This window comes from Podarcis muralis, chromosome 4 (genome assembly GCF_964188315.1).
Source record: "Podarcis muralis chromosome 4, rPodMur119.hap1.1, whole genome shotgun sequence".
NCBI lineage: Eukaryota > Metazoa > Chordata > Lepidosauria > Squamata > Lacertidae > Podarcis > Podarcis muralis.
In genome coordinates this window covers 5,062,753-5,075,536 of record NC_135658.1, presented here as the reverse complement: position 1 = coordinate 5,075,536, position 12,784 = coordinate 5,062,753, and the positions used below count along the sequence as shown (strand labels likewise).

At 46.0% G+C, this 12,784-nt stretch overlaps 1 protein-coding gene across 4 annotated transcripts in view; it reads right to left on the bottom strand.

The window, feature by feature from the left end:
- ATG16L2 (autophagy related 16 like 2) overlaps positions 1-12,784 on the bottom strand; it is a 47,786-nt gene that overhangs the window by 31,711 nt on the left and 3,291 nt on the right. For 2 of the 4 annotated variants that reach the window (XM_077926820.1, XM_028725805.2), the window contains exons 2-5: positions 6,361-6,451; positions 3,190-3,310; positions 1,392-1,465; positions 542-784 (exon numbers count right to left, since the gene is read on the bottom strand). In XM_077926820.1, the coding sequence (XP_077782946.1) occupies positions 542-784; positions 1,392-1,465; positions 3,190-3,310; positions 6,361-6,451 (529 nt within the window). The remainder of the gene's footprint in view (positions 1-541; positions 785-1,391; positions 1,466-3,189; positions 3,311-6,360; positions 6,452-12,784) is intronic. The other 2 variants (XM_077926821.1, XM_077926822.1) reach the window with 1 other exon arrangement.

Sequence of the window (12,784 nt, the reverse complement as noted above, 5' to 3'; positions counted from 1 at the left end):
GGCAAGGTTTTTAGCTGGGACAATCAGAATAAGATCCACTATTTGACTACGGATTGAAAACCCTAAAATGTATTTTATATACCGTATTTTTCGCTCTATAAGACGCACCAGACCATAAGACGCACCTAGTTTTTGGAGGAGGAAAACAAGAAAAAAAATTCTGAATCTCAAAAGCCGGAACAGCAAGAGGGATCGCTGTGCAGTGAAAGCAGCAATCCCTCTTGCTGTTCTGGCTTCTGGGATAGCTGCACAGCCTGCATTCGCTCCATAAGATGCACACAGATTTCCCCTTACTTTTTAGGAGGGAAAAAGTGAGTCTTATAGAGCAAAAAATACGGTAATTGACTTTTCTTTCTATTCTTTGAATATTGTAATGTCGTTTTATTGCTGTGGCCGATGGCTGACGCAAATAAAGATTCATTCATTCAGCCAGCCAGCAGGGGGCACTTCAGCCCACACTTCCCCCGTTCCAGCTCTCCGGATCTGAACTGCTGATGCCCCCCACGCCCTGACCGCCCTCCCCGTTTCGGAGGTCACCCACCTCTCAAGGGCCTTGTTCCTGTGCTCGGCAGCCTCCGCTTTCTTCTGCATGAAGCACCTGAGCAGCTCCAGGCCTCTCTCGGCCGCCCGGCGGAACTCCCCGTCCTGCTGCAGGTAGTGCTGGTGCAGAGAGACGTAGTCGTCTTTCATGGCCGCCATCCTGCGGCTCAGCTCCTCCACCTGCTCCCGCAGCAGGCGATGCTCAGCCTCTAGCTCAGAGACGTGCCCACTCAGACCGGCCAGCCTGGAGCAGACCAAAGCACAGGGTGAAGGCAGGGCGTCGGAAGAGCCGGCTGGATGAGGCCCTTCCAGCCCAACATCCGGTTCTCCCAGGGGACAACCAGGGGCCTATTATGGGAAACCCGCAAGCGGGATTCAAACGAAGAGCAGCTCTCCCCTCCTGTGATTTCCAAGAAGCACTGCTGCCATCAACTGTGGAGGCAGGGAGGGGGTTTGTTGAGCAGGAATTTGTGGAAACAGAGTCTCCTTACCTTTTCAAAATTAAATTATTACAGTGGTACCTCTGGATGTGAACGGGATCCGTTCCGGAGCCCCGTTCGCATCCTGAAGCGAACACAACCCGCTTCCGTGCATGCGCGCGACGTCCTTTTGAGCGTCTGCGCATGCGCGAGCAGCAAAACCCGGAAGTAACGCGCTCCATTGCTTCTGGGTCGCCACGGAGCGCAACCCGAAAACACTCAACCTGAAGCAACTTTAACCAGAGGTATGACTGTATTCTGTCCGTCCTGGACCTGAAGGGTAGAACTTCTCCCACCCTTGCCCCCACCAAAAAAAGAAAGAATCGAAAAGAGGCGTTGCGCTATAGAAGCAGCCGGACGGAGGAATGTTACCTGCCCCTCTGTTCCTCCAGTTCGGCATCTTTCGCTTGGAGCTGCAAGTTCCATTCATAGATGCTGTAGGCAAGCTGAAAAAGAACAGAGAAGGGTCCCCTGGTCAGTTTGGTCTGCAGGCTTCTCCTTCAATGAAAGACTGGATCATGCCTTGGAGGGGAGACATCCTGGAGAAGGTGAAGGCATCAGGGAAACAAGAAGCTGGAATGGGCGATGGCAGGGCTGGATTTAGGTTTGATGAGGCCCTAAGTCAGGCATCCCCAAACTCGGCCCTCCGGATGTTTTGGGACTACAATTCCCATCATCCCTGACCACTAGTCCTGTTAGCTAGGGATGATAGGAATTGTAGTCCCAAAACAGCTGGAGGGCCGAGTTTGGGGGTGCCTGCCCTCAGCTACTGAAGGTAATGGGGCCCTTTCTATGTCCAGCTGTCCTTTGTCAACAGCAAATTGTCAGGTTTTTTTGTGCTGAATATAAGCTATATGGTAATGTAGGGACCTAATAGGTAGCTAAAGTCATTTGCACATAACAAAAGATGTATTTTATCAAAGACATTGTTGCACTGAAATACATGCAGAATGTAGGCACCCTATATATAGAAATGAGAAAATCAGTGATATTTTAGGGAGCAGGATAGCAGGCGGGGCCCATGACTTACATCATAGGAGCCTACACAACTGTTGTTGTATGTAGGTTGTATTTTCTTTGTTTTTTTATCTTATATTTTGGAAATGTACATCCAGTTTTTTTCCCCTTTACATTTTTTGGGGGGATCCCAAGAGAATGGGCCCTAAGCTATAGATTGTTTAGCTTATATGTAAATCCGGCACTGGGTGATGGACCTTATTTTTGGTCCGTCAACATTTAAACATCTGTTTATTCATATGCCTGCTCTGTCCTGAGTCTGCTATTAGTGTTGTTTAAGTTCGCACAAAAATTTGCTATCCTACAACACGTCAAGATTTTGCAGATCTTCTGACACATTTTGAGCTGGATTCAAAGATCTGCACAGTCCAAAGGGTAATTGCCTTACTGAGGATGTGCTGTGAACTAGGGTGGATAAAAATCAATGATTTTAAAAAATCGGATTTTTTAAAATTTAAATTGGATTTTTTTATTTAAATTGAATTTTTAATATAAAATGCTTTTGGAGGAAAAATCTTTCTAAAGATAGTTTTCTATTTAAGTTACATTATAGTCCAAAGGCTATTCATCAGGAAATAAGGGTTTGTTTTAAGTTTTTCATGCCTGCCAAAACTCAGTCTAAGTTTTTTTATTTAAAAAATTGTTTAACCACATCAGTTAACAAACAGGATACATATGCTATGTTATTGTTTTAGTTTAATTAATTGTTTAAATTGTTACTAATGATTATTTTTCTCCTTCCAATAAACTACAGCAGGAAAGTTGTCCAAATGTAAACAGTTAACTTATTAAACCTCACAATAATTTCATAATTATCAATGTATTTCTAATAGTTATAACCAAATCAGTTATTTTTGATATAACTGTAAAAACTACTCTGAAGATTTATTATTCCAAAAATGAAACCTTCATCTGGTTGTAAATATTAAGATTATACCAGCAAAAATGAGTCTTTCTGTAAAAAATAATAATGATTTAAATCAAGTCTGACTGGCTAGTGATTTAAATTGATTTAAATCAAATCCACCCTACTCTGGACCAATGAATAATTCTGCTTACCCCTTTCTGTCCCATTTCCTTGGCTTCTCCTGTTCCTTGGATGTGGGAGAGGTGTCTCCCCCAGATCCCCAGGCCCAATCCTGTCTCAGCTTACCTCTCCGTTGATGCTTTCCAGCTCCGCCAAATGTCTCTCATGAATCCCCTTCAGGCTCTCCGTCGTTTCTGCAGAGCCCAAGACTGCACCCAAGAAACAGTCAGTGGTCTCCTGGATGGATCTGCAGAAACACAAGCAAATTCAGGTGAGAAAATCAGAGTAGCCACCGGTCATCAATAGCCCTCTGTGAATTTGTCCTATCCTCTTTAAAAGCCATCCAGCTTGGTTGCCATCACTGCCTCCTGTGGCAGGGAGTTCCACAGTTGAACCACGCACCGCACGAAGAAGCCCGCAAGCAGGGCTGAAAGGAGCAAACCCTCCCCATCATCTGGTACCCAGAGGCATGTTGCCTTAAAAAATAGAGGCTTTGTTTAGACAGCAAGGCTCCCAGGTCCGCGCTCCATGAATTAATCTGTGCAACCAACAGTCTGTGTGAACCCCACAGTTCTTGCAGTCATGGAAATTAATATTGGGCATGGAAAATCAACTTCTGGAGAATGCCTTTTTGTTTCTAATTCAAAGCCGCTAACCAGTGAATTCCGTGCCTCCTCTATGTGCTGTTTGAAGACAGGCTTCCCTTTGTCTGTGCAAAATCTGTTGCCAATCAATTTAATTGATTCAGTTCCAGCGTCATAAAAGAGATTTCTCTTAATCCACTTTCTCCGTCATCTTTTGCTGTGGCAGCTCTCCACACACACACACTGGGTGTGGGTGTCCTGGGTGGGGGAAAACCGCCCCCTTCGACCCCAGATGAACCAAAAACCTCAGACACCCAGATTTCCTTTGAAAAAGGGAAAGTTTCTAACAGTGGTAAGACCTGAGGAAAATGTACAAATGCTATACTTCTTTGTGTGAGAAAACTACATGTTCCCCCTTTCTGGCTGGACACTGTGAGGCAAGGATAATAATAATAATTTATTATTTCCCCAGCCACTCTGGGAGGCTCCCACAATACAGCATTAAACATTAAAAACTTCCCTAAACAGGGCTGTCTTCAGATGTCTTCTAAAAGTCAGGTAGTTGTTTATTTCCTTGACATCTGGTGGGAGGGTGTTCCACAGGCCACCACCGAGAAGGCCCTCTGCCTGGTTCCCTGTAACTTCACTTCTTGCAGGGAGGGAACCACCAGAAGGCCCTCGGAGCTGGACCTCAGTGTCCGGGCAGAACAATGGAGACACTTCTTCAGGTATACAGGACTGTTCTTCTGTATTCTGTTCTTTGCAGTATTCTGTTCTTACATATTGTATTCTTTGCAGTGCCCCAAGAAATAAGAGCCTCGCAGACGCAGGGACCCCTGCAGGCTGCAATGGGGGCATGAGTTTAAGAGATCAGAAACTATTCTTGAACGTAACTGAGGTGCTTCTTTTAGTGCTATGTGAATTGAGAGTGAAAAAACGCTTATCACTAGGGCTGGGTGATCTATTGATGTATCATCCAAAACCGGTTTGAAGTGATATCGGTTTCATAGTTTTTTACCTGACAATATATCGTGAATCATGATGTGTGTTTGGGCTAGGCGATACATCATAGAAAACCGGTTTGCAGCCCATATCAGTTTCATGATTTTTGACCTGGCAATATATCGCGAATCATGATGTATGCATGTCTGCTATGCAAAAATCACAATGTGGGAAAAACCATGAAGCCAGCCAATGTCTTTACCTAACTCCATCCTTATTTCAGACATTGTGAAATATCAGTACAGTGGTACCTTGGGTTAAGTATTTAATTCGTTCCGGAGGTCCGTTCTTAACCTGAAACTGTTCTTAACCTGAAGCACCACTTTAGCTAATGGGGCCTCCCGCTGCCAGAGCACGATTTCTGTTCTCATCCTGAAGCAAAGTTCTTAACCCGAGGTAATATTTCTGGGTTAGCGGAATCTGCAACCTGAAGCGTATGTAACCTGAAGCATATGTAACCCGAGGTACCAGAGTATATCGTGATTCTTAGCTGGTATTATAAGAAAAAAGCTGCTTCTTTTCTCTTATGGGGTACCCAAGATCCCGTATAGAGTCCTTATGTAGGTTCTTTATTGGTAGGAGAAAATAACAGAGGCCAACCAGAGAATATTGTGAAGCAAAGCAACTAGTGAGCCTAATTTTATTAAACTGTTGCAACAGGTTCCCCACTCACCACACACAGGAGGGAGGAGGGAGCCAGAACAATGGTGCATAAGCCCTTATATAGACTTTTGAAATTGCCCACCCTGGAGCCCAAGACCACCCCTCAAAATATCATACATACGTCACAGAAGGAGGCGGTCTACAGCAGAATCCTGTCTGGCAGGAAACCTGTTAATGGTTTTACCTGGACAGCGTGGCTATTCTTTTGCGACAAATACTTAATTCCTGAGTCCAAGTCACAGTCTCACCCTATTCATACACAAATGTGCCCTTAAGGCAGGATTTGTGAGCACAGAGACAAAGATGGGGGGGGGGGGGCTTTCTCATTTCCATCCAAACCGCAGAGGAATATCTGAGGTCACTGAAAGAGTCAAAATGGCTTTAGGACAGTTTTCCTGTACTGTTTCAGACATGTGGTTTATATATTTATACATGTGTTTGCTGGGTACATTTATGATCATTTAGACCTTACAATTGTCATAACACTGGTGATATATCAAGATACTGAAAACCAGATATCGCCCAGCCCTACTTATCACTCGGACCGGGTGCATGAGAAGGAAATTCAGATGTGCTACTACTAATCTGCAGCCAGCAGAATTTGAACACACACCCTCCCAAGGCAACCCTGGTACTGCCAAGGTCCCTGACTCAGCACAGATTCTGCTCAGGAGGGAGGCAGAGCTGAATTAGCCTTGGAAGACTTGTGCAAATGGGAAAAAGCGCCCATTGTAAACGTGCAAGGCACAGCCGCTGCTATTCTGAGTTATTTTGGTCCTGTGCGGTGCCAAGACCAGTTGCCTGTGTGTTTACTTCCACAACCGAGTAAAATTCCTGCACAGTCATGGTGAGGGGGAAGAGAGAAGAGGCCTCTGAGCCTGCCAACCATCACCCAGCGCGGGTGTCACAGGAAGCAAGAAAAAGAAAAAGAAAAATAGAGCAGAACAGCAACAGGAAACTCCCGACTCCTACCCACTAAAGCCAGGACTGCCCAGTGGCTAAACTACATATTGACACAAAGACAGGGAGAGAACTGAGGTTTTGATACCTGGGAGGGAATCCTCGCAAGTTATCCAGAGATTTAGCTTGCAGCTTTGCAGTGAGGTTTTCCAGGTTGGATTTTTCCAAGAGCTTGTTATCTACAAGAAAATAAAGAAGATGGATGCTATGAAAGGGAAGACCAAAGAATAAGATTCCTAGAGAATTTACGGCAACACATCTACCACTGGCAGCGATGCAGGACGGAAGACTTTCCCATCGTATTTTTTCTGCCAAAAATATTCTACTTTTAGAAATACATTGTTTCCCAGTGCTGGGTTTACGTATAAGCTAAACAAGCTATCGCTTAGGGTCCCACTCTCTTGGGGGCCCCAAAAATTTAAAGAAAAAAAACCCCTGGATGTACATTTCCAAAATAGAAGATAAAAAACAAATAAAATGAAACCTACATACAGCAACAGTGTTTTGTGTTGTGTAGGCTCCTATGATGTAAGTAATGGGCCTCGCCTGCTATATAAAGGGCCCCATTACCTCCAGCAGTTTAGGGCCTCGTCAAACCTAAATCCAGCTGTTAAGTTGTGGGTGAACATATCAGACGACACAGCGATTCTTCAAACTGCTCTTGTTTATTCATAGGACAGGACAGAACTGAACTGAAGGGTTCAGTCAGCCTGCTTATATAGAGCTCCAGTACAATGTAACTGTAACAATTTTCTAAAACTATCCAATCACTGAACGTCACTTTTGATCCCTTATTTGCATAACTATCTACAGTACCCCCCTGCTGGCCCAGGGTGAGAACTTCAGTACATAACACCGGCCTTGATTGTTTCATAAATTAACAGGTTGCATGCTGAATAGAACACAATGCAGGTCAAACAGAGCAGTCAAATCTAAATCAAATTGATGATTAACTTTTTCCAGGTGCCCATTGCTAGGAAGCAAATATAATTGTGTGCTCAGCTCTTCAGGCACTGCAAAATTGGTGCGCTAACAGTTTTCAATCCTCTCTCCCCCCCCCCCTTGAAATCTAATGTAGGAAAACACTTAAAGTAGCTGCAAGAATTCTAATTTTTAAAAGCCAAGTAAAATTCTGAATTTGTTCAAACGTAACACTGAAACCCCACCAAAGCTGCAGTCCTATATCCATTTACCAGCACGGAAGCCAATTTAACTCAATGGAACTTACTCCTGAGGAGACATACTTGCAAGTGCACGTTATTGAGCGCCCCTACCCCCACCCGCAATCTAATATTTTAGTGCAACTCCTTTTCCAAGTGGGAAACTTTTTCCACCACTTTATTTCAAATCAATACAAAATTATCAAGACATGACTCTTCTTTACTAAAGTCTCATTAACACACTAAATCAGATCTATGCTGATTTAGGACAATAGAAAATTCATATATAGATATATCTGACTTCATGCCAGCTCAGCCTATAACAGCCATGGTGGCTCTTAAGTTCTTGGTATCATAGAATTATAGGTACCGTATGTACCCCAAGGGTCATCTAGTCCAACCCTCTGCAATGCAGGTTCTTATTTCCTACAATGCAAATTACTTACTTTGTAGGCCCAGAGCAAGAGGCTGTTTATTGTTGAACAGGCTAACACAACAACAACCACAACAACGGGAGATGTAAGGAGCCAAAACAATGAGCTACGGGTGGAATCAAAGCTACAACCCATAATAACTGGAGACAGTATTTCGCTTTCCAATTGTGCATTGCTACAATTGCCACGACACATGTGCCCTTTTTTTGCAATAAGAACTTTTTATTCCCCCAGACTTAACAATGGCCATATTCCTCTGGTGCTTAAAAAAATTCTTCCCCCAGCTTCTTCCCCCTTGCTATTAAAGCTGGTTTTATGCTGCTGCGATTATTCTGTATTCTACATGGCCCTCTCTCCCGCTGTTGTTTTGTGTAGCTTATAAGTGGTTTTATTGTCGGAAACCTTGGCCTGCGTTTTGTAATTTCATAAGCTGTAAAAGGAGCCCAGAGGACGAGGAGGTACACGAAGTCACTCACTGAATAAAAAACCTCTCCCCAATCTAGCAGAGGGCTGAGCGGATCCTGCCGATTCATTCGGACCGGTTGCCATGGTTACGAAGCCGCACAGAGCACTGAATGCTTGTATGCAGGATGAACGGGGGAACTGCCTTGCAGCAAAAAATACGACAAGTGACTTTAGCTACATCTGGATTAGTGCAAGTTTTAGAGGTGGGGGAAGATGAGCAGAGGTTGAACAGCCACCTGTCAGGGATCCTGCATTGCATTGGGCTGGGCTAGAGGACCTTTGGGAACCCCTTCCCACGCTCCAGTTCTAGGATTCTAACAACGTTCTCTTGCTGCAGTGCAGAGTCGTCTTATTGCAGCATGATTCTGCATTGGGTAGAAATATGCACAGGTGCAGTTTTGGAAGGGATAAAACATCTACTTGAGATGGTGTTTGGATGACGCTCAGGTCTAGCTGCATGCGTGCTCCAGTGCTAGGAGGGAACCGGCCAGGGCTGGGGCTCGTGTGCGAACTCCGGGTCTCAGGCAGCCTAGCTGGATGTAAAAAGGGTCCGTTCGAAAGTGGCCTGCAGTGGCCATCCTCACACACTTTTCACTGCTCAGTAGGGTGGCGCTGTGGGTTAAACCACAGAGCCTAGGACTTGCTGATCAGAAAGTCAGCAGTTCGAATCCCCGTGACAGGGTGAGCTCCCGTTGCTCGGTCCCTGCTCCTGCCAACCTAGCAGTTCAAAAGCACGTCAAAGTGCAAGTAGATCAATAGGTACCGCTCCAGTGGGAAGGGAAACAGCATTTCTGTGCGCTGCTCTGGTTCGCCAGAAGCGGCTTAGTCATGCTGGCCACATGACCTGGAAGCTGTACGCCAGCTCCCTCAGCCAATAAAGCGAGATGAGTGCTGCAACCCCAGAGTCAGCCACGATTGGACCTAATGGTCAGGGGTCCCTTTACCTAAGGCAAGGAGGCAGCTGGAGAGGATGCTGAGATCCAGCACCAAATCTGGGCCAGACACCAAAACCTTCTGGGTGGGCACAGCCTGGGGGCAAGCACAGAACAAAAAACTCTTTAGTTATGAGATGCAGCACAGGACAGTGGTTAGAGGAGGTTCTCCAAGGGTGTAGCAGGAGAGGACGGTTTAGTCGTTCAGTCGTGCCCGACTCTTCGTGACCCCCTGGACCAGAGCACGCCAGGCACTCCTGTCTTCCACTGCCTCCCGCAGTTTGGTCAGAATTGAAGGCTACTAGGTTATACTGAGAGGCACTGACAGAGCTTCACGTCCACAAGTGGGGACTTGAACCCGGGTCTCCCGGGTCCTAGTCCGACATTCTAACCACTAGACCACCCTGGCTCTTATCCATACCAAGTCAGGAGCAAGTCTTGCTGAGCTCAGTGGGACTTTCTGAACTCTCAGGTGCATGCATACAAGATTGCAGCCTCCTTGCAGAATCTTTGCAATGCCTTTACGAAAACAGAAACTGAGCAGTGCCAGCTTTTGAAGCTGCATCGGTTCCTCCAAGGAACGGCGGCTCTTCCTTCTTCCCAGGAGGCTGACTTGCGTTGCATTACATTGTTTTCCTACTGCTCTTTCGAACGTTGCAACATTCTGCAGAAAAGAGGATGCTAAAATGATTTCCCCTTCTGCACTTTGGTGCGTGTGGTCTCGCCCAAAAATGGAACCTGCACATCCGTTTGTCTGCGGTTCGCCAGAATTTGTCGTGCCTCCCTGTGGCCATCTGCCTTGCTGGCGCCGCAGCACATTGAGAGGAGCAGGTGATGCCGGCGTCTGGCTGCCAGAGCCCCAGGGGTCTGAGTTCAAATTCCTGGCAATGAAGATCATAGGGTGACCATGGGTCAATCACTCTCTCTTACAGGGTGCATGTGAAACCCCCATACCTGTGGAGCACTGAGCTCATCGGAAAAAGGATGAGGAACATATTGGCATCTGTCTGCCTTGAGAGGCAATGGAGTGTGCCTCTAGGGGTGAAGTCAAACTGCTGTGACCTCTCAGGACAGGGGTCGGCAACGTGTGGCCCATGGGCCAGATGCAGCCCACGAAAACAGTTTTACCAGCCCATGAGCCACCCACAAACTGAGCCGCCCACTTGGAAAGTCCCCCACGCACTGCACTAAAGCAGTGCAGCGCGGTGCGAGGACTCGCTGAGTGGCGCCGGAAGTGGCGTCTGCACACACACAGATACCAGAAATCACGTCTGTGCATGTCCAGACGCCGAAAATCGCTTCTGCGCAGACACGATTTACGGCATTGCGCTGCGCCAGTCCGGCCCACGGACGATCTCCGTGGGAGTGATCCGGCCCATGGCCAGTAAACCTTGCCAACCCCTGTCCCAGGAGATCCTGGGCTGCCCAGATGACAGGACCCCCCTTTCAGCCTCGCTGATGTGGTCCAAAGAGCAAGACGTTTGGCACCAGCTTGGCTGCAGGAGTTGCTAGAAGGAGGCATACAAGGAGCCTTGGAGTCTTAGGGACTCCAATCTGGGTTTGTGTAGCATTTACCTCTTAGCCTTTTCTTCTCCCACCAGGCAGCAGAGGTTTAGGATCAGAGTTTTCCTTCTCCTAGACAGGCTCCCTTCCCATCTGCCCCTCACTTCCCTCTACAGCATGTGCAGAAGCCACTTTCTTGACCGTTGGACCCCCTCTTGGTCTTGTCTGCTCAATCTGCCAGAGCTTGTCTTTGCAGGTAGAGGAGGTCCCTCACTTCCTCCATTGCAGGGGATTAGATGACTATTGGGGTCCCTGCCAACTCTACAGCTCTCTGATTCTATGGTCACCAGCACAGATTTGAGGCCTCCTCCCTGGGCTGACTGTCCAAGACCAAAATGAAAGCAGAGCTATTAGGAAAAGCCATTCTTGGCTCGAGCCCACTCAGAGGAAGAGAGTGTTCCCCAACATATCCAAGAGCTGTTTGCCGTTGTTCTGCCTTTTCAAAGAATGTCCTTTTACACAGATTATTATTATTATTATTATTATTATTATTATTATTATTATTATTATTATTTTATTATTATTATTAAAGGAATGTTCCCTTCATTGGTCTACTAATCCGCAAACAGTACAAATTAGCAATGCTTTTAGCAGGCAGGAAAACAAAGACGATCTCATTGCCTTTTTCATAAGCAGGGGGAGGGGGGATAATTTTGACGGCGCTACAGCTGGCATTTCCTGCCTTGGTTTAATTGCAACCATCAATATTTTAAATGATGCAGGATAGCCCAAGGAGTTGGAGAGAAATCATGCTAAGCCTATGAAGAGAGAGAGCAAGATGCCTTTCAGGCAGGACTCAGTTCTTCAGCTTGTAGAAGATGAGAGGGAGCAGACCATTCCCAGGGAGCGAATATTGCAAAACACTGCTTCAGACAGGGGCAGGTCTCGCAGTGCTACATTTATCGAGGATCTTTGCACATGGGCAGGATCACATGGGTGGAGGAGAGGATCCTTCCAGCTAGCAGGACATACACCCATTCGTGGTCACAGAGCAGCAAGGCCAAACAAATGCCAACTGCTCACTTCTCCTTTCTCTAGCGATGTCGAAACCAGGGGATAAAATGGTTTTAAATCACACGGGGAAATGAATTAATGGGTCATTCCCCTTGTGACAATTCTTCTTTGTTAGCCAGGGTCTCTATTTACCATGGCAAATGCTATTTCTTAATGGCACAAGAGAGAAAGTGAAGATTGAATCAGTGCACTAATTGAAGAAGTGATAATGTAATTGATGGGGTTTTCCACTCGCGTCATCTTTATATAGATGTAGATAAAACAGAGAGACCTTTGAACATGTGGATTACCGAGAATCAAGGCTTGGATAGAAACCAAGAGATCTTAATCACAGGCTTCCTGCAGTTTTGGCTTTGCTAATTAGCAAACATGTAGGGCTGAGAAACAGCGATCTGGTGGGAATATTCAGCAGCCCATCCCTCAACAAAAACTCCTTGATTTGCATGAACGAATTAAGTGGATGCTTGTCAAATTTGCAGATGAGACAAAAACTGGGAGCGGTAGATAATCAGGTGACAGCATCAGGGTTCAAGATGCTCTTAACAGGTTGAAGAGATGGAACCAAACCAACAAAATGAATTTCAATGGGGACAAATGTCAGGTTCCGCACTTTGGCAGGAAGAACCAGATTCACAAATAAACAATGGGGGACACCTGGCTTGCCAGTAATACATGTGAAAAGGATCAAGGGGTCTTAGTAGACTACAAGCTTGACTCAAGCCAACAGTGTGATGCAGCAGCAAAAGAAGAAATGCTATTCTAGGCTAAATCAACAAAAGTCAAGTGTCCAGATCAAGGGAAGTAATAGTACCATTCTATTCTGCCTTGGTCGGACCCCACCTGGAATACTGTGTCCAATTCTGGGCACCACAATTTAAGAAGGATGTTGACAATCTGGAAGGTGTGCAGAGGAGGGTGATCAAGAATGATCAAGGGTCTAGAAA